Source organism: Agelaius phoeniceus, chromosome Z (genome assembly GCF_051311805.1).
Source record: "Agelaius phoeniceus isolate bAgePho1 chromosome Z, bAgePho1.hap1, whole genome shotgun sequence".
In the NCBI taxonomy this organism is placed as follows: Eukaryota; Metazoa; Chordata; class Aves; order Passeriformes; family Icteridae; genus Agelaius; species Agelaius phoeniceus.
This window is the reverse complement of record NC_135303.1, coordinates 66,883,280-66,904,851: the sequence shown is the minus strand read 5'-3', so window position 1 is coordinate 66,904,851 and position 21,572 is coordinate 66,883,280. Positions and strand designations below refer to the sequence as shown.

The 21,572-nt window shown below is 38.3% G+C and overlaps 1 protein-coding gene and 1 long non-coding RNA gene across 5 annotated transcripts in view; one reads left to right on the top strand and one right to left on the bottom strand.

Annotated features, from left to right (window-relative positions):
- Positions 1–21,572, bottom strand: part of GLIS3 (GLIS family zinc finger 3) — a 155,800-nt gene that overhangs the window by 4,361 nt on the left and 129,867 nt on the right. For 3 of the 4 annotated variants that reach the window (XM_077171515.1, XM_077171513.1, XM_054652457.2), the window contains 3 exons: positions 15,264–15,423; positions 7,667–7,845; positions 1,069–1,248 (listed from right to left, as the gene is read on the bottom strand). In XM_077171515.1, coding sequence (XP_077027630.1) covers positions 1,069–1,248; positions 7,667–7,845; positions 15,264–15,423 — 519 coding nt within the window. The remainder of the gene's footprint in view (positions 1–1,068; positions 1,249–7,666; positions 7,846–15,263; positions 15,424–21,572) is intronic. The other variant, XM_077171514.1, reaches the window with a different exon arrangement.
- Positions 1–21,572, top strand: part of LOC143692038 (uncharacterized) — a 56,835-nt gene that overhangs the window by 30,407 nt on the left and 4,856 nt on the right. Inside the window, exon 2 of the long non-coding RNA XR_013179901.1 lies at positions 11,601–11,671. This is a non-coding gene — a long non-coding RNA (uncharacterized LOC143692038). The remainder of the gene's footprint in view (positions 1–11,600; positions 11,672–21,572) is intronic.

The window sequence follows — 21,572 nt, the reverse complement described above, 5'->3', positions numbered from 1 at the left end:
AAGCCAACATATGCATGAAATTAATTACACAACTTACTGCTTACCAATGGAGGAATTTTCAGTTCTCTCAGAATCAAGTCTGAAGTAGAGCAGATTTAATTGCAACCAACCTCCCCATTTTAATGGGTGTTAAAATTGCGACAATTTTAAAAATAAACTTCATGCTTGTTTAACACATTTCATCATATTGAACACAGGATAAAAGGCAACAAAATATTGTAGAATATTGCCATAAAGTGGACTCTGGCACAGAAATTACTGCCTTTTACAAGTGGTAATAGTAAGCCCAAGAATAACTGTTTGCAGACACACTCCCATCTTTTGGATAACATGTGAGATTCCTCTTTGTAATTACAGGTGCACTGGCTTTGCAATACACTTCTGAAGGACCAAGACATAAGAGGGATTTCAAAGAACAATTACTGTTAAGTGGATTCATCCTGTGTGGAAGGACAGTAAAAGACCTGGGCATTAGTTGAGCACTAAGAGTAGGCTCACTGTGTTGAACTGATCCTTTGCACAGAGATCTTTCAGCCTTCCAGAGCAGCATGCAAGCCCCTTAAGAACTTTTCATCTAGGCACAGACTAAGTTATGTGCACACAGATGAGTGTGCATCCAGGAAGTTTTTGTCATTGAAACACGAATAAATGAAATTCAAGACTGATAAAAACCAAACATGCACCAAGCAAAATCAGCAATTTGAATCATCTCAGGTCCCTGCCACAATATGTGCAGTGGAAAGAAGTGGCTGCACAAATATCACAGAGGGCTCAATGGACCTTATTTCAGCTCAAATACATAAACCAGAGGCTGTGTAAGCCCCACAGGCTATAATCTTGAGAAGCCTTCAACAGTGTTCAGACTGCACACAGGACGGTAGTTACTGTCACCCATGGCGAGTTCCGGCCTCCCAACACCAACTGCTCCATGAAGGTCTGAAAACTCTCTCCTCTTTGTAAAAGTCAAATCTGTCAGGCCATGTCCCACCCAAATACACAGCTCATGCATATCTGCCAAAGTTCACAAACTCTACACAATCATACATAGAGTGACCAACTGTTATTTACCTTTGATACCAGAATGATCTGAAAAACTTCCATGGAAAATGCCAAGCCCTCCCTGGCCTGCTGATGGGAGAGCTGAGCCGTCAACAGGAGGAACCATATTGCAAGAAACACTGTCTTGTATGTTCTTCTGAGTGTCAGCATAATGCGGAGGGCAGAAAGTCTGAAGCTGCCCATAAATGCCTAGAATGAGAAGAAGGCCATCAGAAAAAGACCTGGACAGAGATAAAAAAGAGAGTATATGGAACCATGGCCATGAGAATGATAAAAACCTCAACTGCCCTATCACCAGGTCTTCAATAATTTTAAACAAATAAAGCATATTGATATGATGCTCCCTAAAACTTCCTCAGGTTGCTACTACATGGACATCCTGATTCCATCATGACCTGTGAGAGGAACTGACTGGCTAGAAGCTGAAATTTTTCAGGAAATTTCTCCCTGTACTGCACAGTCCTGTGTCTGAACTGGTATTCTCCAGAGTCACACTGTGCATCTGTCTGAAAATCTAAGAAAATACTAAATTCAAAATGAAAAAAGATTACGCAAGTAAAGTCTGAATAAAATCCAAGGATCTATCATTGATGCCAAGACAGCTGGCTGATAGTAGAGTCATGCATAGAGACTCTGAGAAAAAAAATTTTATCATGGAAAGAGAGCACAAGAAAAGTAGTGTCACTTTCCTAGGTAAAAGTTCTTTTCACAATTCAGTGTCAATTATCCATCTTTTAGAACAGAGAGTCATAAGCAAGAAATAAGCATATGTGGTTCTCTTCCCCTCAGTTATTTATCACTATTCTAAATGTCTTTGTGAGCATCTGCAGTGCATCAAGCCAGTCTTAGAACTGGAGTCCAACACGACACAGCAAAATCTCCTAACTTGGTGTCTTTATTCACACAGTGTCGTGCCCAAGATAATCTGCAATAAGGGTGAATGTAGGATAACATGAAACCAAATCCAGTTCAGGCAGCAGACCCTGACCATCCTTTAGATATCTGTTAGGGAACTAACTGTACCATCAGTTTTCTGTGTTTCATGCAGCACTTGAAAAACAAAAAAAAAGGCTGAACTGAACATTTCAGCTGCAACTCTGGACTGTAAATTTTTGTCTCTTATTAAACTATTTAAAACACACACATGCACAAGGTTACATCAGCTGTGTTTCTTTGAATCAGTACACTACAGCCAAGATTCATGATGTCAAGGTACAGAACAAACAGCTATGACATGACAGCATAACTTCCCTAGGAAAGTGAAATATTTTTGAATATGATAGATGTGTAAGCTGTAAGAATTGCTTCTAAAAGCAAGAAGTTCTTGTTTTTTAATAACATAAAGAGCCTTGTTCTGAAGGCTCATGCTAAAAACCCTGGTAGACAGCTCAGCTCAAATTCACTCATACAGTTGTGGTCCACATACATTTGTAATAGTGTCCTTATCCTATTGAACTGTTGTGGATAAAGATTTCATAATAGATATGTAATGAATGACTGCCACAATTATAATTTCCATATGGTAGGAAGTTTCTGATGGACATCTATTTTGTCCTCAGTCATCTCTCTGCCTGTCAAAAGAAAGAGAGAATATTTTCTCAAGAAAATCATTATAGTTGCCATTCAGAAATATATGCCATGCTTGAGTAGTCTTTGCTTCTATGGCATGTAAAAATTCCAGCTGTCTTTGGTCTGAAACACTTCAAGATAGCGTTTCTTTGTGGAAATATAGGTGTATTTCATGCAGAAATATACCTATTTCTGCATGTCCAGTAGGCAAATTACATGAACACCATGTAATCATGTGGTACTATCTGGCTGGGAAGAACAAAAGGAAGAGTACAAGAGAGATCCAAGTCACATACTGTACTAACAGACAGATTTTCAAATGTGAAAAAATAGAAATGTTTCTGTTTATTAAAATCTTGTTATTTTTAATTTAAAGATAGCTGTTACTAGTAGACCTGTCTGAATAGAGGTACTAATATAACTAACTCATATAAACTAACAATTTTTTTTAAAGAAATGACAACTTCTTATTTTCTTTCAATGAATACTTTGCTTTTTTTTTTTTTATTTTTTCCATAATTCAGACAGCTCTGGCCATCAGCTTAACTCATAAAGACATGTGAACAGAGTTACAGACACAATTTTTAAGAACAACCAGATTTCTAGTGCAAAAATGTTTATAGTATCATCTAAAAGCAAGTTAGCTCTACCCATGCCCAAAGAACTTTTACCTTACTCTATATTACACAGCACAATAAATTCTCTCTTCTGTGAAGAAGGAGCCTCTGTTGCTGTCTTTCCTTTCATAGCTAGAACATCTCTTCTGGCTTGTCTCAGAGCAAGCAATACCATATTCTGGCAGCTGCCTGTGGAGGACTGTAGCTGCCTGTGTTTTCAGACACCTCTCATGAGAGTAGTTTTTCACGGTTGAAAAGAATCACCAATACAATACAGGTGCTGGACAAATTGTTGCAGATTTCCAGCACCTGCACTGTCTTCTGTCTATAAATACATATTACATTGGCATACAAAAGCATCTAGCTGGGAAGTTCCAGTCTTCAAGTCAGGATAGTTTCAGATTTATGGTAATACAGTAAAAGATACTACAATCTAATGAAAGGAAAAGAAGAGCTTCATTTCTACAGCTCAATGAGGCATCTAACATCAATTCTGAACATTCCATGCAGCAAAGGATAGTGGGAATTTCACAAGAAAGAAAAGGGAATATTTAGTCAATTATGTAATAACTGAGGCAATAGAAAGCCCTCTCTGACATTACTGTGTGTGTTGAAAATCACTCAGAACAAATAATGAAGCTTGAACTGTAGACAATGTTCTTACAAGGAAAAGACATTTCACAATACAAGTAGCTATTAGATACAAGAAGGCTGTCAGTCTTGGATCTCATAAATATTTCTCTCTAAAGGATAGTACACTGAGATCACCATGATCTTTTAAGATGTTCAGGCTTTCAGAAATTGTGTCTGTTTAGAACTCGTTTTCTTCAAAAAGCTTTTGGGCAATGAAACTCTTTCTTCCTTGATAAAGCAAATTTACATGTAACTGACAAGTTTAAGACTACATACTGAGGCATATTGTCACCATTGTCTACTAGCAGATTGAGCTGAAGTGGCTATATTTACAGCACTTTAAATCTTGGAAAGGCAGGTTATGAACTGCAGGAGATAGAAACTAACAGAACTTCTCACAGCCACTTCTTGTATACATAATAGTATGGTGTGGAGATAACTCCATGGTGTTTTTCTGCGTTGCAATGAATTGACCAAGGAAGACAGCAATCTTTGTATTGGTACTGGGAAAACATAAACTCTTCAAACATCTGCTTTTGAGAGAGAGAATTTAGGTAAGCCCTTAAGGCACACAGGACAATGCTTTCAGTGTAGCATATAGGATGAGACAGCTGTGCTTAAGCTGGAGTGAGTACATTCTGACCAAATACCTTGTACAGTGATGATAGGTTACTTGATCTTTGAAAAAACATTTAATACCCACATTGTGGGTACTGAATTGCACTGTACTGTATGTTTCAAGACTAAAAAAAAGAATTAAGAGTTCAGTCTACATTGTCTTTTCACTAGTTTTAAGTGCAAAATTGTTTAGCATTTGAACTTTGAGCTGTTATCTGTGTGCAAATAATTCCTGTCAGCAGTGTCTCTTTTCAACAGGCTTTGGAAAGCTTCTCAATAAGCTTTCCTAGGAGAGTGAGGCAGACACAGTAATGATAACATGTGATTAAGTATGGTACAGGTTTAAGGTCCAAGCCCTTGAAATTCAACTCAGAAGATAGTATTAAACTGTATCTTAAATTTGGACATGTAACAGGGCTTCAATTCAAATGTGACATTCACTCAGATAAGGGTCTCTACTGGGCCTTCTTCTTGCAAAGAATGATGACCTACATCTTTCGTCCTTTTAAATACTCTTTGGACAGTAGGAGAGGGAGATGGGAACACAGTAGCATTGTTTTGGCCTGCCCTGAAGAGAAGATGCCCAAGGAGATATGAAGGTTGCTGCACAAGCCAGTGCAAGTCCTGTGTGGAGTAGCAATTAATCCAGGGTGATTTCTGAATCCCTGGGAGGCAGGACTCATTGGAAAGTCTTCTACTCTGGAGCAACTGGTTGTGCTCTCAACTTCTAGGACTCATAAAACTCCCATGGCCATGAAAGGAAGAAGGTGGTAAAGCCATCCGTATAATTGAAAGACAATTTCTGCTCCAGGCAGAAAGGCAGACCTTAATGTCTCAATGCCTTTCAAGATGATTTCTTGCCAAATGTTCAACAAAAAAGGGAATCAAGTAAAATGTTTTGTACTGTGGAAATAGAAGGGCTAACCTGACCCCTTCAAGCCTTGCACTAGGAATTTACTGGACCTGTTCCTTCATGTATGTCATTTGACAATGAACTGTATATTAGGAAATTTCACCCTGTACTCTGTTGGCTATACATTATTAGTGAAATGTCTATCAGAGAATATAGAAAGCCAACTATAACTGCTTATGTCCATTGGTAAATTTCATGTTCTTCTAGTACTGATCAGTGCTGTAAAGAATTACTACTTTGTGGAGAAAACCACCTGCCTCAGACTCAGATCCTGCTTCTCTGTGGCCAGTACAATATGAAGAATGTAACAGGATTGGCACTTTCTTTTCTCTCCTTCACATTTGGGAACTCAGGAAGATCTTTCCTCTCTTTGCCAAGAGAGAGACTAGTTACATCAGTGGAAGAAAATAGAAGAAGCCTTGTGTCATGGTTTGACAGTGGCCTAATGCCAGGCACCCACAAGAGGCACTCGGTAACCCTTCCCTGCTATAGCTGGGCAGCAGAGGGAAAAAAGGAAAAAAATTAACAAAAGGTTCATGAGTGAGATAAAGGTTGAGAGAAAACACTTCAAGGGCAAAACAGGCTCAACTTAAGGTTGCAAAGTGAAATTTATTACTAACAGAATCAGAGGAGGATAATGAGAAGCAAAATAAGGTCTTGAAACACCTTTTCCTGCCCAGACCTTCCTCCTTCCCACCAACAGCACAGGGAGACAGGACATGGGGGTTTTGGTCTGTTCATCACTAAAATTTTCTTCTGCTGTTCAGGGAGAGGAGTTCTTCCCCTGTGAGGCTGTGGGGTCCCTCCCATGAGAGACAGTTATCTGTGAACTTCTCTTTGTGGGTCCACTCTCATGAGCAGCAGCCAAATCACACCTCTTGCAACGTGAGTCCCCTCCCATGGGCAGACAGTCCTCCCAAAACTGCTGTGGTGTGGTCACTCTCCATGGGGCACAGTCCTCCAAGGACAGGCTGCTCCACCCTGGAAGCAGGGGCCTTCTCTCTCCCATAAAGTCTCCCACTGGACCACAGCCTCCTCCAGGCATCCACCTACTCCAGAATGAGCACATCCCCCACGGGCTGCAGGTGAATCTCTGCATCCCCCGTGGATCCCCATGGGCTGCAGGGGCACAGCTGCTTCACCTGCAGAGGAATCTTGGCTTGGGCACCTGGAGCAGCTCCTCCCCTCCTTCTGCACTGACCTTGGTGCTAAGATATTGCTTCTCTCACATGTTCTCACCTCCTCCTCTTCTCTTCTCTGACTAGAGAAGAGAAGTGCCCACTTTGTTCTGATTTTCTTCTCAAATATGTTGCCACAGAGGTGTTACCAACCTCATTCCTTGGCCCAGTTTTGGCCAGCAGCATGTCCATCCTCAGAGCCATCACGGATTGGCTCTGCTGGACATGGTAGAAGCTTCTGGCAGCTTCTCACAGGAGCCATCTTTGTGGCCCCTCTGCTACCAAAAACCAAACTGCAAAACCAATACACCTTGCTCTTCCCAGGATGTTTCGTATGATATCTACAATGATAATACTCAGGAAGCCTGATCGATAAGCAGACTCCTAAGACCTTTAAAAGTCCAGTCTGCTATGTAATTGTGTCTATAAGTATGGCAAATCATACATTTAAACACTTGAGAGGAAACAACAATACTGCTGTCAACACACTCCTGGAATGTTAAAGTAATTAGCATTCAATCTCTACCAGCTAAGAAAAACAAACAAACAAAACAACCCACGAGCTGATGATTTTTTCTTTGGCTACAGAAGAAATATACAGGATTGAAGAGAGAGAGAGAGGTCTTGTAGATGTTGATTACACAGCACAAGTGGGAACACAGCTGCAAGAGTCATCCATGCTTACACAGGAAGAGTTCTCCATCTCCCCACAAGTGCAAGGGACAAAAATATCCTACCTCTTGAAAAGCAAGTTAATATTTACGTGCTAAATCAGGAGGGATTAGAAGCAAAACATTAGAAAATTAAAAGCCATCCATGATTTTTTGCCATTCTGTGTCAAGAACAGCACTGAAAATCAATATGAAGAGAAACATGTAACTCTGTACCAGGATGAATAACAACTAGCTAAGGTAAATATTTTAAGCAAGTCTGAAGGCAGGGTCCTGAAGGCTACCTTCTAGGGTCTTTCAAGGAAGAGTACCTTAACAATATCAGTGCCAATCCCTGAAGCATTTAATTTGAATATTTGCAATAGCAACAAACAGCTGACATCAGCGATGAAGGTTCTTCCTTCTTACCCTGGATGTGAAGGGCATTTGGCTGAAAAGAAGGGCTTTCTGCTTGTTGGTATGTCTTCAGAGGCATCCCTGCAAGCTGTGGAAGCTGAGGAGGCTGTGGAGTCTGTCTCTGCATCATGGGATGTTGAATGGACATTCTCTGGGGGCTGATGTGATGAGAAGGAGCTGGAGCAACAAACCTAGAAGTTCAAAACCCCAAAACTGTAAGATCTCCAACACATAAGAGCTAAAGATTGTTTTTACTTTATTTAGATCACTTTAGTTATTTGCATAGATACAGACTTCCAAAATAACAGTGTGCAGCCCAAATAGAGATGACATATTTTTAAATGGTGATGTATCATTAGACTTGACATTTGGGAAATTAGCAGGCTGAATTGCCCCTTATCATGGAAAACTACTTTTAATCCACTCCTTCTGTGTGTGTGTGTCTAAGCCATAATTGGAGGACATGTCTCAAGGGGGACCTGATTTTGGAGCCACTGCCAGCAGTTTATTGTAAGCCTTTGTACCAACTTTATTTATCAATAGATAGCTGGTCTTGCTCACTGACAGTGAGAGGTCAGTTCAGGTCATTGGCCACTGAGTTGTTAGATATTAGGTTCAGGCCCAGGTTTCAGACTCTAGAAGTCTTCATATGTTACACAGAGATTTTTGAAAATAAACAATCTGATGTCAATATAAAGCAGGTAAGGGCAAGTGTTAAATTGCTTCCAGAATCTGAACGCATCAAAATGTTGATCTGGACTCAAACTACAAACTTACAAGACTGGCAAAAGAGAATGCTTGAGAACAAATCCGGTGGTGCAGCTGCCACAGAGGTTCATCCCCTATGTTTTGCACAGCTCTGTCATAATTGGCACCACAAGGATATGCAATGCTTTTGAAGATTTTACACAAGAGTTTTATGGAATTTAACTTTTTATTGATTTTTTTCTGCATTTCCTTAGAACTGCATACCTCAAAGTACATTACAGATAGGTCATGCAATCTTTTTTGTAGGCAGAAAGCTAGGTTTTTAAAGAGATTCTGTTTGTGTCCCAAACCAGCCAATAGACTGATGGGATCTGGCAACTTAATGAAAGCTCAGGAATGGCTCTGGGCCACTTTTTTTTCAATGAGAGGAGAGCTGGAAAAATTCCCAAGTACCAAAAAAGAACCATGACATTTCTGCGAGAAGGTGAGTGGAAAGTGACATGTCAAATCTTGTTGCAGATCAGCCTGTCTCTCCACCACTAAAAATAAGCTGCAAGTCTGCTGAGGAGGAATACCCTTCTCTGTGTGCTCAGTGGCTGCTAGGAGGGATCAGTGCCTGCAGTTCACACAGTCTGCCAGTGTTCTAAACCATGAATCTGGTCCCTGTTGTCCTGAGACTGGGCCTCAATATACTAGATAATTCCTCCCCCCCCCCCCCCAATATAAAGGCATGTTTTTCCTAAAGAAGTGTCAAGGAAGTTTTTATCACACCCTGAGTATCACAGAAGGTGCAACTCCAGTAGCAGCTCTACAGAACACCTCTGGGTAGGGTCATCATACAGGTTATATTTAAATAAAAGTCACTTGAGATCTTATATGCTGCAGCTAAGAATCTGTATCTGCCACATGCTATCTCTATGTGGTTTTGACTTCATTTGAAAGGTATTTACTACATTTCTGGTGAATCATAATCTACATTTGGAGTGTAAGAAGTCTCAAGATGAACTCTGGATGGCATCCTGCCTATCCAGTTTTCTGTGAGAAGCACATTTTTAAGCATATTAGGTAGGGTTTGGATGGTCCTGGTGCTGATGTGATATTAACTTCATAAACATATATTACTTCAGAAAAGTTATATGGATGGAGGAAATAAAAATGTTATTACTGAGCCATTGAGTAATGTGTCAAATATTTGATTGCTCCAGATAACTGCTGTAAGTAGACTGAAAGACAAACCAGGGAGGAAGAGAACAAAGCATGCACATATTTCACAATAATTCTATTATACAATTTTTTTTTTAGAAAGAGGAATCAGTAGTTATATTGTGATAAAAATATCAGAGGTTTTTAAAAAGTGCTGTAACTACCTGGTTATATGTCTCCTGAGTAAAAACTGGAGTTAGTTTTTTGTATGGGAGTCACATAGAAAGACTGCTATCTCCTGCCAGAGATTGAGAGCCAAGCACAAGCAGTCTTTAAATATTATTATTATTTTAAAAATCATGGAATATCATCCTTTGTCTTTTCAGGATTAATTTAGGAAAATTAATTTCTGAAAAATTATTTTAACCAGTAGCCACTAATGGGAAAAATCCTTTTCAAAACTGAAAGTGGAAAGCACAGTTTTACAGATTTACCTTTGATTTAACATCCAAAAAACATCCTCCCAATAATAATACATTATATTTTACAGGCAGACAGGACTCCTTTTTAGTAGACATGATCTTTATAATTATTTATAAATCAACCTGGCTTACCCATATCCATGACTATAGCTTTCTACTTTTTCTTTCCTTCTGCTTAACAAGAGAAACTTGTACTTGTCTCAGCCCAGATTTATCTCTGAACAAATCTCATTATATTCCTGAGAGAACAGCTAATTTAATTGTGTTCCTGAAACACTCAGGTCCAGTTTGTATACCACTTGGAAACTGTAATCAAGAACTATAGTCAAGCCCAGGTGTCAATTCAATCAGGAACCCGCCAGATTTGCATAAAGTTGCCCTATCCTATGCCTGATGTAAAATCCAAGCAGAAATGTTTCTGGAGCCACAAGAAAATCTTTCTTTTCCAATTTTAGCTGTGAAAAAGTGTCTTGCTGGAGAATGACTAGATTTGGTAGTAAGCAAGATGAATGAGTTACCAAAGCTTATCTGTTTTGATGAGATTAGTTAAAATGCCACATACAATGCCACATACTTTACTGGAGCTGGCCCAGTAAACAGTCACTACAACTACATGCACAACCCAAGAAATGTGTGGAAAAGGAAGGGAAGAGGAAAATCAAAGAGTCATAATATACAGTATAAATTGTGTATTTATATAATGCTTTAATTTAGTTTATTTTATCATGGTTGGCCACCTACAAATAAATCTTTTTTTGAGAGGGGAAACAACCTCTTATGTCTCTGTAGCAAAAATATATATAAGATGTTTCTTCACCTAGAAACCCAAGTGCTTTGCAACTCCTCAATTTATTTCACTGCAACCAAGTATTTTTAAATTTTTTAAAAATATTTTTCTTCATATATTGAAAGAAAAGAAACTGCACCTGCATATAAAAGACATAATTTACTACCATTAATCCATGCTACACTATGGCAGAAATTGCTACTAACATTAAATATTTGAGACAGTAACTATGTAACTAAGTTGGATGTAGCTCTGTCTTCATTATTTTTTTTCCCCTCAACTTTGCAATGTAAATGAAAGCATTTGTCACCATTCAGACAAAATGAATCTTTATGGTTGCTATAGATATGTTGCTGAAGAGGAAATTGAACATTAAAGCTGAAACCCTGATTTTTTTTTTCTTCAGAGGCCATAGTTTTCTTCTTACAACTTGTAAACACTATTTATTGTGTTGCTGCTCTTTTAACCGGCTGAGTCATTTTTGCTGGGCTTCAGCAGTTTGGGAACATATCCAAATGTTGTGCAGTTCACACAGTAAGGCGATCAGGCTTTCATCTGGCTGAGCTGAAGGTTTGGCTGGACAGAGGACTGAACAAGCTCCCTGTAAGAGGTTGCTGCCTCGAACAGTGTGCTGTACACTGCTGCTCTCTTGGACAATGTTAAATGAAGAAAAATCCATGATCATTCCTTCCTGAATGCCTGAATTTTATTTCTAAAAAAGTCCAAAAAATCTGAGATGGTGTATCCATTCTCTGCTCTTACATTCTTTCTGTGAACTCACATTCTTTGAACTCACACTTTATGCTGTGTCTTTGTGTCTTTACAGATCCTCAGTCTGCTGTCAGTGAAGGAAACATTCTCTTGTAACACAGTTTGTGAAACCCAGCATATTGCACTGTAAGTTAGTCTGGCTACTTAAAAGTGACAATCAAATAAACATGTTTTAATAACACATTTGAGGAAAGCATACCTTTTGCCAGGAACAAAACTGAACAAATAAGATGTTTTTCCCAAAGTTATGAATATATTCATTTGACCAAAATAATAAAAGCTCAATTTTTTACCTACCTATGATGCATGTTTCTCTCCAATGATTTCTCTGCCACAAGTTTTGTGGGTGCTTTGGTTTTAGGGGTGTTTGTTGGCTTGTTTGTTTGTTTGTAGTTTTGTGTTTGTTTTGTTTTGGTGTTGTTTTGTTGTTGTCATTGTTGTCTTTTTTTTTTTTTTTTTAAGGAATGCAATCTTCTTGCATAACAGAAATATTTTGGGCAAGAAAACCAAAATCTAGATGAAAGAAGGGATGGTAGAAAGAACAAACAAATCCTCTGACCAGTACCTCATCTTCTCTTTGGTGAGAAGAAGAAAGGAGAATGTGGAATTTAAAGTGGAATTTAAGGAGGAGAGCTGTGAGCAGATACCTCAATACATAGACTCCCTGGAGGGAGACTATGTAACTTTTTATAAAATCTCTCAGTATTTTCTGTGCCTATATTGTATCAGAGAACTAAGTTTCTTGCAAATGTGGCAAAGAGGAAAAAATGCCTTTGGAAAAAAAAAAAAAGTGTGAGAAAAATTCCAAACTTCACTAGGTTTGCTTTGAAAAGAGATTGTAGCTAGGTGGAACTCAGTAACAACAAGTCCCAAGTAACAAACAACAGGACAAGAAGACACATTGTCAAGTTGTGCCAGAGAAGGTTTAGACTGAGTAACAGGAAAAGTTTCTTCACAGAAAGGGTGGGCAGACATTGGACCAGGCTCACCAGGGAAGCGGTGGAGTCACCATCCCTGAAGGTATTTAAAAGACACGTGGATGTGTGTGTGGCACTTGGGTGCATGGTTTTGTGGTGGCCTCGGCACTGTTGGGTTAACAGTTGGACTTGATGGTCTTAAGAGTCTTTTCCAGCCTAAATTTTTCTAGGATTCTGTGACTCTATGGCTCAAGTTCAGGGTTAGCCTTACTGATACCTCTGACACGAGCATTTGTCATTTATAGGTGTTGTTTGCCCACTAAAAAGAAAATTAAAAAGAAAACTTCAGGCAATCCTCTGAAGTGCCCCATGCCTGGAAAGAAGTTGATGTACTTATTTCAAAACCACACTATTAACTACAGACCTTCTTTGAGGCAGCCCTTTGTATAACACATACAAAGGGCTTTGTAACGTGAAGGTTGGAAGTCTTGGCTTCTTGGGTAGAACTATGCAGATGCTTTTGCTTCTGGAAGTTTAGCTCGGAGCTACTTACTATTTTACAGTGAAATCATGAAGAGAATATAACCACACACTCAAATAAGCAAAAAGAATTACTGTTGCAGAACTTATTATAGCATAATGGTACTGCTAAACCGAACACTCTGGCCCTAAGTTCTTCTCGTCAGCCTTAAGAGTCTTTAGAAATGAGGGGCAACAAATGCTCTACTTGCACCCCTAAATCCTGCAGTCCTCTCAACAGTGAGGTTGAAATAAACAGGATGATTCACACCTTTTAAAGACACTATCTCTGTCACTTTCTCTGCTGAAGGTTTGTTCACATTTCCACCGTTCTCATCACACCGATGAAGTGAGGTGACAGCCTACTTGCAAGGCCCCTAGGCAAGTGTGCTCTGTTAGATTTAATACACAGATTCTGCCTTAATTCTTCTTTCAAACATTTCCCCTAACTTCCGCCCTATGTATCGTAATCAAACCAACACTGCTGCAATACTTTTTCCTTTTCTGAATTTAAATTGCCATTTGTCACACTACCTAAGTGAAGACATTGGAACTTTTTTAAACCCAAAGCAGCTCCACACATGGGAATTAGCACTTAAAGCCTTTTTAGAGAGGGTGTATACACTTAACAAATGAAAAAGGAATATACTATGGTAGCTTTTTATTATTGTGTAGAGTACTCTATTATCTTCATGTATGAAATGCATTCAATGAATTGAATTAAGGAAGTCTCACTCTAGGCACCTCTGCTATGGTTTTACAGCAGAAGAACCTCAGAAATGGGCTAATAAGATCATTGTCTTTTATAATTACATTTATACCTATAACAACTGTTAATGTGTCCCTGCCTATCCCCTCATGCCCTGGCAATCATTGGGTATGGATGGACAGGCCATGCATTGAAGAGAAAATATATATATACTGGGAGAGAAGAGCCTCTGTGTCAGGCAAGAGAGTATGGACAGTCCCAGAGGTGAGCACAGAGGGCCAGAGATCACAGAGGTGAGCACAGAAAAAGACCAGGATAATGGGGGCAGGAGTGGGGAGGAAGGGAGGAACAAAGCAGATGAGCTCCAGTGATCATGAGGCAGTAAGCTCCATCTCAGACTGATGCACAAAAAGCTCAACAACTTCCAGTGGCTCCAGAACTGGCTGAATTCACATGTGAAGTCTGAAATAACAATGTACTTTCACCTGTAGTTAATTTCTTGATGCCACATGTTCTCCTATCTTCCTGATACAAGGCAGAGTGAATATTGCTTTCATCCAAAGAAATTATGCTCATTTACCAGTAATTGAAATCTAGTGAATGTTGTTTTCAGGTTTATCATTGGGGATTTTGTACTTTTCAAATTACTGTCATATCTGTCACTCAAGGAAATTAAATACTCTGAAATACATTAGTGAAATACAGCAATTTATCACTTAGAGCACTGAAAAAGAAATTTTAAAAATAATGTTTAAGTATCCATGAGCAGATAGTGACAGTTTAGTATTTAGTGGGATGATGTTATCTTCCTGACTTTTCCACTAAGAAACATTTACTTAGGCCTTTCAGACTTGTGATTTGGTAGACTTCTGGTTTAATGAGCTGTAGATTTCTACATCTATAGTACCACACACTATCTAAATCATTGGAAAGAGTGCTGAAAATAATTTAGGGAATGTCTAATGATGAAAATCAAAACACATCTGAGCAATTGATTTTTGTGTCACTGATATCTAAAATCACAGAATTTACCATACCTAACCAGCATATATAAAAATATACATAACTGTCATAAAACAAATCCTGACTATAAATCAAACTCAAAAACTAGTGAAATGAAAATTTGTTCATTATCTGTTGTTCTTCATAAAATGGCAATTAAAAAATAAAGGCAAGGTCTTCCTTCAGAAATGCTTAGTATTGGGAGAATATTGACAGAATATGACTCTTCTCCCACAAGTAAACAGAAACATTAATCTCAGGGCCCCCATACTGTAGGTATGGCTGTGGTCATCTGAAGTTCAGTGTGCCAGTTGGTATCACTTTCCTTGCTTGGGCCCTCCACTGGGATCAAGAAGGGACTGGAGCAAGTCCCTGAAATGGAAATGGATGGAAAATCTCCCTCTCAGACTGGAATAACATGGTCCACTTCTCCTCCTGATAAACCCCTACCCAGGGCAGTTGTTAGGCCAGGGCTGCCACCAGTGCCTACCAACAACTGTATTTCCCCCCACCTTGGCAGCTCTGAAGACAGTCCAGCCTCAGGCTCAAGCTGGGAAGCACAGGCTCTTACCTCTCTGAGTCAGCAGCTGTGAGAAGAGGTACCTGGGGAGGGTGCAGAGGACTGCCCTGTATGCTTTGTCCTGGGGAAGAATGGCTGCTGGGGTGGGACAAGGACACTGCCCCAGCTGCTGTTCCACTTTGATTTATCTGTGTGCTGGGGATCACAGCTGCTGAAAGTAAAAGAGAGAAATAATGCTCATCAGGCAGGAAACAATGCTGACAACTGACCAAACAACAATAATATTGATAAATGACCAAACACCAACATATAACCCCTCCTGTCGAGCAGTAGTGCCAGCTCTTAGAAACTAAGAAAACTAAGAGTTTTCTGATGTGTTGTTTTCACAAAGAGGAGAAGAAGAACCACATGAAAATAAGTAAATATTCTTTGCTGCTTCCAAATGACATTTCCATAAAACCAGTCATGAATGATCACAACCAGGCTCATTGTCTTGGAATTTTTTGTCTGAATAAGGCTGCAAATCTTCTATACTCTTCTATTGTAGAAGATGTGTCAATATTCCTAAGATCTGTAGTTTTAGAACTAGTGAACAGAAAGAACAGTTTCATAAAGTGTGAAATGCTTTCTACGTTTTCCCCTCATCTATAAAAATTACAAATTTATTGAAGAGCATTATTACTATCATTTGCCCAGATTCCTCAGTAATACATACAAAAATTTTAAACCATCTTTACCAGCTTAATAATTTTCTGTGTGTTTTCTCTTGGATTTTTTCTAATAAGGAAAATTTCCTGCCTGTTTCCTTACTGACTAAACAAAAAGTAGGACTTTGTTCAAATGTCCTAATTAGTTCATCCCAAATCCTATAACCTTATTTTCTGGTAGCCCCTTTAAAAAAAAAATTTAAATCAGACAAATATAAATCTTTGTATCTCTGAAAATCCTGTTACACAACTATTTATACTGACATTTGTGTCAAGTAGCTTATGCTGATGTTGACTGGCAGACAAATGCATCCTCTTAAATATTTTATGAACCCAGAGAATGAATTAGATAGTCTGTCTAAAAGAAAAAAATTACTTCTCCTGTTTGTCTGTTGTATCTGTCTCTTTAAAAAAAAAAAAGGTATTGTTCAGGTCTAGTTACAGAGTAAATTTCTACCTATAAAATTTACATTATGCTAGTGAATATGTTGAATATGCTAATGATTTGAGTTTCATGATAAAATCCTAGAGTTTAAACCAGTTCCCCAGGGGGCACTGTCACTAATAAAACACCTTTCTAGGCTGAAATATGTCCATGGATGCTGCAGTCCTAGCAGAAGAAAGACTGCATTAGAGGTAGTCTCACCACAGATCAGTCTTCAAGGAAATGATTTCACAGGTCATCATTTTTCATTCACAAGTGTGAATTCTGCTACAGAAGATCAAAAAGGTGAAAATTCACCTTGTCTCCCAAAGCCTCAGCATGTTCTTGGAAAGACTCTATTGATCCTTACAAGCCCACCTTTGTGACACACTGGATATTCACCAAGCTAAGACAGAGTTAAGAAAATGCTCAGGAGTCTAATTATACTGTAGCCCCATTAAGGAGCAGCCCTGGACATTTTTCAGCTGGTGGAAATGACACACAGTGCAAGATGACAGACAGGAAACCACTTTGTGAATAAAAGCATCCAATACAGATGCTGTAGAGGTAATGTCAAAGATTAGGGGAAGTTGACATTGGTGGTCAAAGGTGGAGGAGTGCCTTTGTGCCAGGTTCTGCTCTTTGGTAACTTGTTTGTGGACCAGAGCCTCCTAATAACAACCCAAGTGATGACAGACATCTGACAGCAGAAGACATCCCAAACCTTAAAGAGGAACACAGGAGGCAGGTCCCACAGGAAGATGAGACATCACTTAAAACAGCAGAATAACTTCCAAAGAAGAAGTCGAGGACATTTTCTTAGTAAGATAGGGGAATTTTTTTTTTCCCACTTTGCTCATGTACCCCAAAAGTTACGTTTTCCATGTCTGTCTCTCAGCGCAGCATCAGGACAAGTGCAGAAGATAAAAACAAAGGAATGAACTTTTGAAATTCTTATTTTATCTTACATACAGCACAGAAGAAAATACTGAAAAAAACCAAGCACACATTCTGACAGCAAAAGAACAGAGAATATTTAACGAATCAGAAATTTTAAACATATTCAGATATTTTGAAAAAAATCCAAAAAACCTCAATAAAAGCCAAAGAATCATGAGTGCTGTTCCTCTGTATCCCTTAAAAAGTCCAAGCTACAACATTTTTTACAAGGTGATTATAGCTTAGTCCCAACTTAGTCCCGACTATGAACCTCAGATTGTGAACCTCAACAGGGACAAAGTTTCAGCCAAAAAGAGGAAGGAGTCTTGTTTTCTTTTCTGGAGTCTCATCACATATCCATTTATCAGTACATAAGAATTTTCCATGAGAATATTTCTGCAAACAGTTCTCTATGAGAAGCTAAATTCATATGTAACCTCACAATGCATAGGAAAAATTTAGGTGGTTGCAAGAGAAAAGGATGATCCTGAATAAGGTTTCTTTAAGAAAAAGAAAGCCAAAAAGTAGTATTGAAAGTGTCACAGAATCTAAGGCCAAAAAGAAGTTATTTTTCAATGGAGTCAGAAACCTGTAATTTCATGGAACATATTTAAATGCAGAAATTTGCAAATTATGCATTATTGCAAAATTGCTCTAATTGAAGAGCATCTTGGACTTACTACCAGCACTCTTAAAAACAATTTCTGCCACCAAAATATCTCTCTTCTAATTATTGACAGTATGAATTTGGAGTAGGGCTGAGAGCTTTTACCAGTAGAGTAAGACAGTGTGAAGGTTTAATTTTGTAGCTCAGTTAGTTACATACCGACATTTGCAAGGTTGCTTTATTTTTAATTACTAAATATAGCCTTCTATTTCTGTAAGGAATATTTATGAGGTCCTTGAAAACAACGGATTTACTATTGCACAGAAGAAAATAGATGAAATATTTTTTGCACTTGTATGCATCACCTGCATATATTCCCCTCTTTCTCTTCCCCTAGGAAGTCCACCGGATTTTGTAGCCAGGATATATGCTGTATTGAGTTTTAAGTGGTAAGCCCAGCAAATGAAAAACCTATTTTCTGTTCTACCTTTATCCTCAGTTCATCTGTAAATCTGAAGTCTCCAGAGAACATGAAACTCAAGAAGCCATCATGCATTAAGAAGTACAGTAGAAGTAAAAATTGCATTTTCAAGATAATAAGTCTGTCTCCAAAGCTGGCCTTTCACATGGACCACCTGCACTGATGGCCTTTCTATGCCTTTTCAGGTATTCTACAGGCAGATCATAGATACTGGAAAACATTAAAGTACTGAAGAATAAAGCAGGGTCTGGACCAGTATTTTAAGCCAGTCCTGAAATGGCATCTCTAGATCACATCCCTGCCTTTCATTTTCTTCTCTTTTAGTGTATTGCAGTTTCTGAAGTTCAGTCTCATCATGATGAATGGAACCACAAATGGTGCAAGTGGCCGTGTTGCCCACAATGTTTGTAGCAGTCCATTGGTAAATGTTCTTAAAAATGTGTACCCGAACATTACATCAATTTTTGGAGAACCATGAAGTTGTCTCAAAATAGAAATTATAAACTCATAAGTAAAACTGGTAAATAAAAGGGCAAGTCTGAGGGGAAGCAAACTATCCTCCTTAAATTAAGATAATATTATTAACACTTTTTTGCCCCCTATAATGTGTGTATGGTTCTACCTGTGACTACATCACATTAAGCAGGAGCTCTAGACATGTATGCAATACTTAAATTCAGCCTAAAAGGTGAAAACAGAGATCCTCTTCATTATTGGTAGTCCTACATTACTGCTCCTTTTGCATCCATTCCCTACACATCAAATACAATTCTGTTTTTCACAGCAAGGGCCATTCATATGTCAGTTCTTCCTTCCCATTCTTGTTTTTTCTAACAGGAATGAGCTGTAACTATTTTCCAAGCCTATCACCCTTAAAAAACTATTTTAAAGAAAAGAACAGACTTTTTAAAAAAGAAAACTAGCTTGCTTTTTTTCAGACACCTCTTAGGGACTGACTAGGACAATTTCTTTAATAAAATTCTTTCATTAATTAATAATTTCATTAATCTATTCCTGTATGTGTCCTTAACCTCTACCTGCTTGTTGTACCTGCCTACTTTCCTGTTGTTACCTTAGATACAAATTCCTGGGGGATTGGATTTTTTTCTTATTATGTGCACAGAACACCCAGCTTAGTACAATTTCAGCAGGGAAAAAATCCAAAGAAAAGTGTTACTCAAGCAAAGCACAGAAAGTATACACATAGAAGTAGTTTGGTCAAAATTTCACAATATAGTGTAAGATATTATTTAAAAAATACTTAGCATTCAAATAAGTTCTGTAACTTTACTGATACAATTTTTAAATTCCAACTTGCAAAGAAAATTATGCAGTTGACAAGCTTTAGAAAGAATCCTTTGCTTGCTCTGGAGCAGAACTTACTGTGATATTCAGTAACTACTCATAAATGAATTACACATTCTGGCTTATGCATAAATATGAAATGGTCAAGTTTTATCCAAACAGCACAGTAAAAAGATGGGGTTTTTTTCTGCTGCATTATTTATGACTCTTCTGGATTTAGTGGTTCCAGATTGCTCTATACAAAGTAAGTTCATATTGTTTCACAGCAGGAAAAATCATCATCCCCATGTTATTATGAGTGTATTGCTCTCACCTTCATTCTGTGAACCGTGTAAACCAAAATGCCTTGGTATTTTTCAAAATTTAAACCTAGATACTATCATAATGCTTAGTCCTTAGTCTGTTTGCTTTAGACCCATAAATGTAATTTTGTGTTAGTTTTAAGCAAAGAAGCTGTAATGCTACCTCACTGTATTAATAAGTTAATAGTCAGTTTGGATTTCTTCTATGAAGTTACAAAAACTACAAGATAAGAAAAAGCTCTTTTGAAGACTTAACTCCAAGTAATAGATCTGTAATCAAAAAGGTTATTGTTGCACTTTGTTTAAATGTGTCTGTGTCTATAGATTCTGTATTTTATCAGTACTGAGAAATTATACAGTGGTCACTACAGGTGTTCTACTATGTGAGTGAAAATGGACTTGCGTCTAAACATGTACTTCTGGCATTTCTTACCTATTTCTAATAGTTTGCTTTCAAACATTTATTCTGTAGAATTCTTCTACAAGAAAAAAACCTTTAAATGTGCATCAATAATAAGTGAAATCACCTTCAGGTAAGAAAAGTTTGATTGGACACCACTGGAAGTATGAAAATCTATTCCTCCTTCTACTTTAAAAGTAGAACAGAGACATTTCAGCTAATGTGCTGTCTCAAACAGTACCCAGTAAAAATAATGTGTTTAATTTTTCCAAAGTCTCAAAGCTGTATTTACAAAAAACCATTGTTTTAAGTGAATTTTGAAGGGTAGCTTCTCTGAGGCAAGACATTTAAGTTTTTGTGTATTTTACGTTTCTCCCAATTGGACATGAATAATTTTCATGTTGCCATTTCAATATAATAATTTCCTGCCTGTCAGATTTATCTCATTTGTTCACATAGTATATCACCCTGCAGCATCCTTGATGAGTCCTTAATGAAACAATTTATTTCAACTGGATCAAGTAGTTGTCAAAATGGAGTGACACAGACTGCTCTATGCCTGACATAGTACCCTCTAACTGATGTGAAACAACACAAGTGACTAGAACTACAAGAACTTTGCCAAATGATGGATAGCTGGGAAGACATGTAAGAGAAAGCAGATTATTACTTACACAGAAATTAAGGCTGATAATAGTACGTTGATTAATTACCATAAAAATAAAATTACCGTAAAAATTGCTATACAATAGGAAGCAGTGCCAGGAAAGAAACTACCAAAATATATTTTTATATCAAAAGAGGCTCATAGTTAGTAGTGCTGCAAACATCAAGTATTGAAAGACAATGGCACGAACGAGACTGCAGAAAGTAATGTCTCAGTCTCAGAAGCTGTCTGTGAAACACCATGTTGGCAGACAATTGCCAGCTGAGGGCTGGCTGGAGGCAGCAGCTTTACCCAGCTTGTCATGGGCAGCATCTTGCTCCAGCCACTGTCAGCCTGTGCTGGGACTGACCCAGCAGACAGAGCTGGACATTTAAGGGTAGCCTGGAAGCTGGGGAGGAGTGCCCAACAGATTGCTGTGGCCATCTCTTGTGAGAATATCCTCAGTTTCTGGAATCTGACACACTGTCCCATCCCAGCTTCCATTCTGTCTAGGAACTTGAAAAGAAAAGGAAAAGCTGAGTCTTTGTT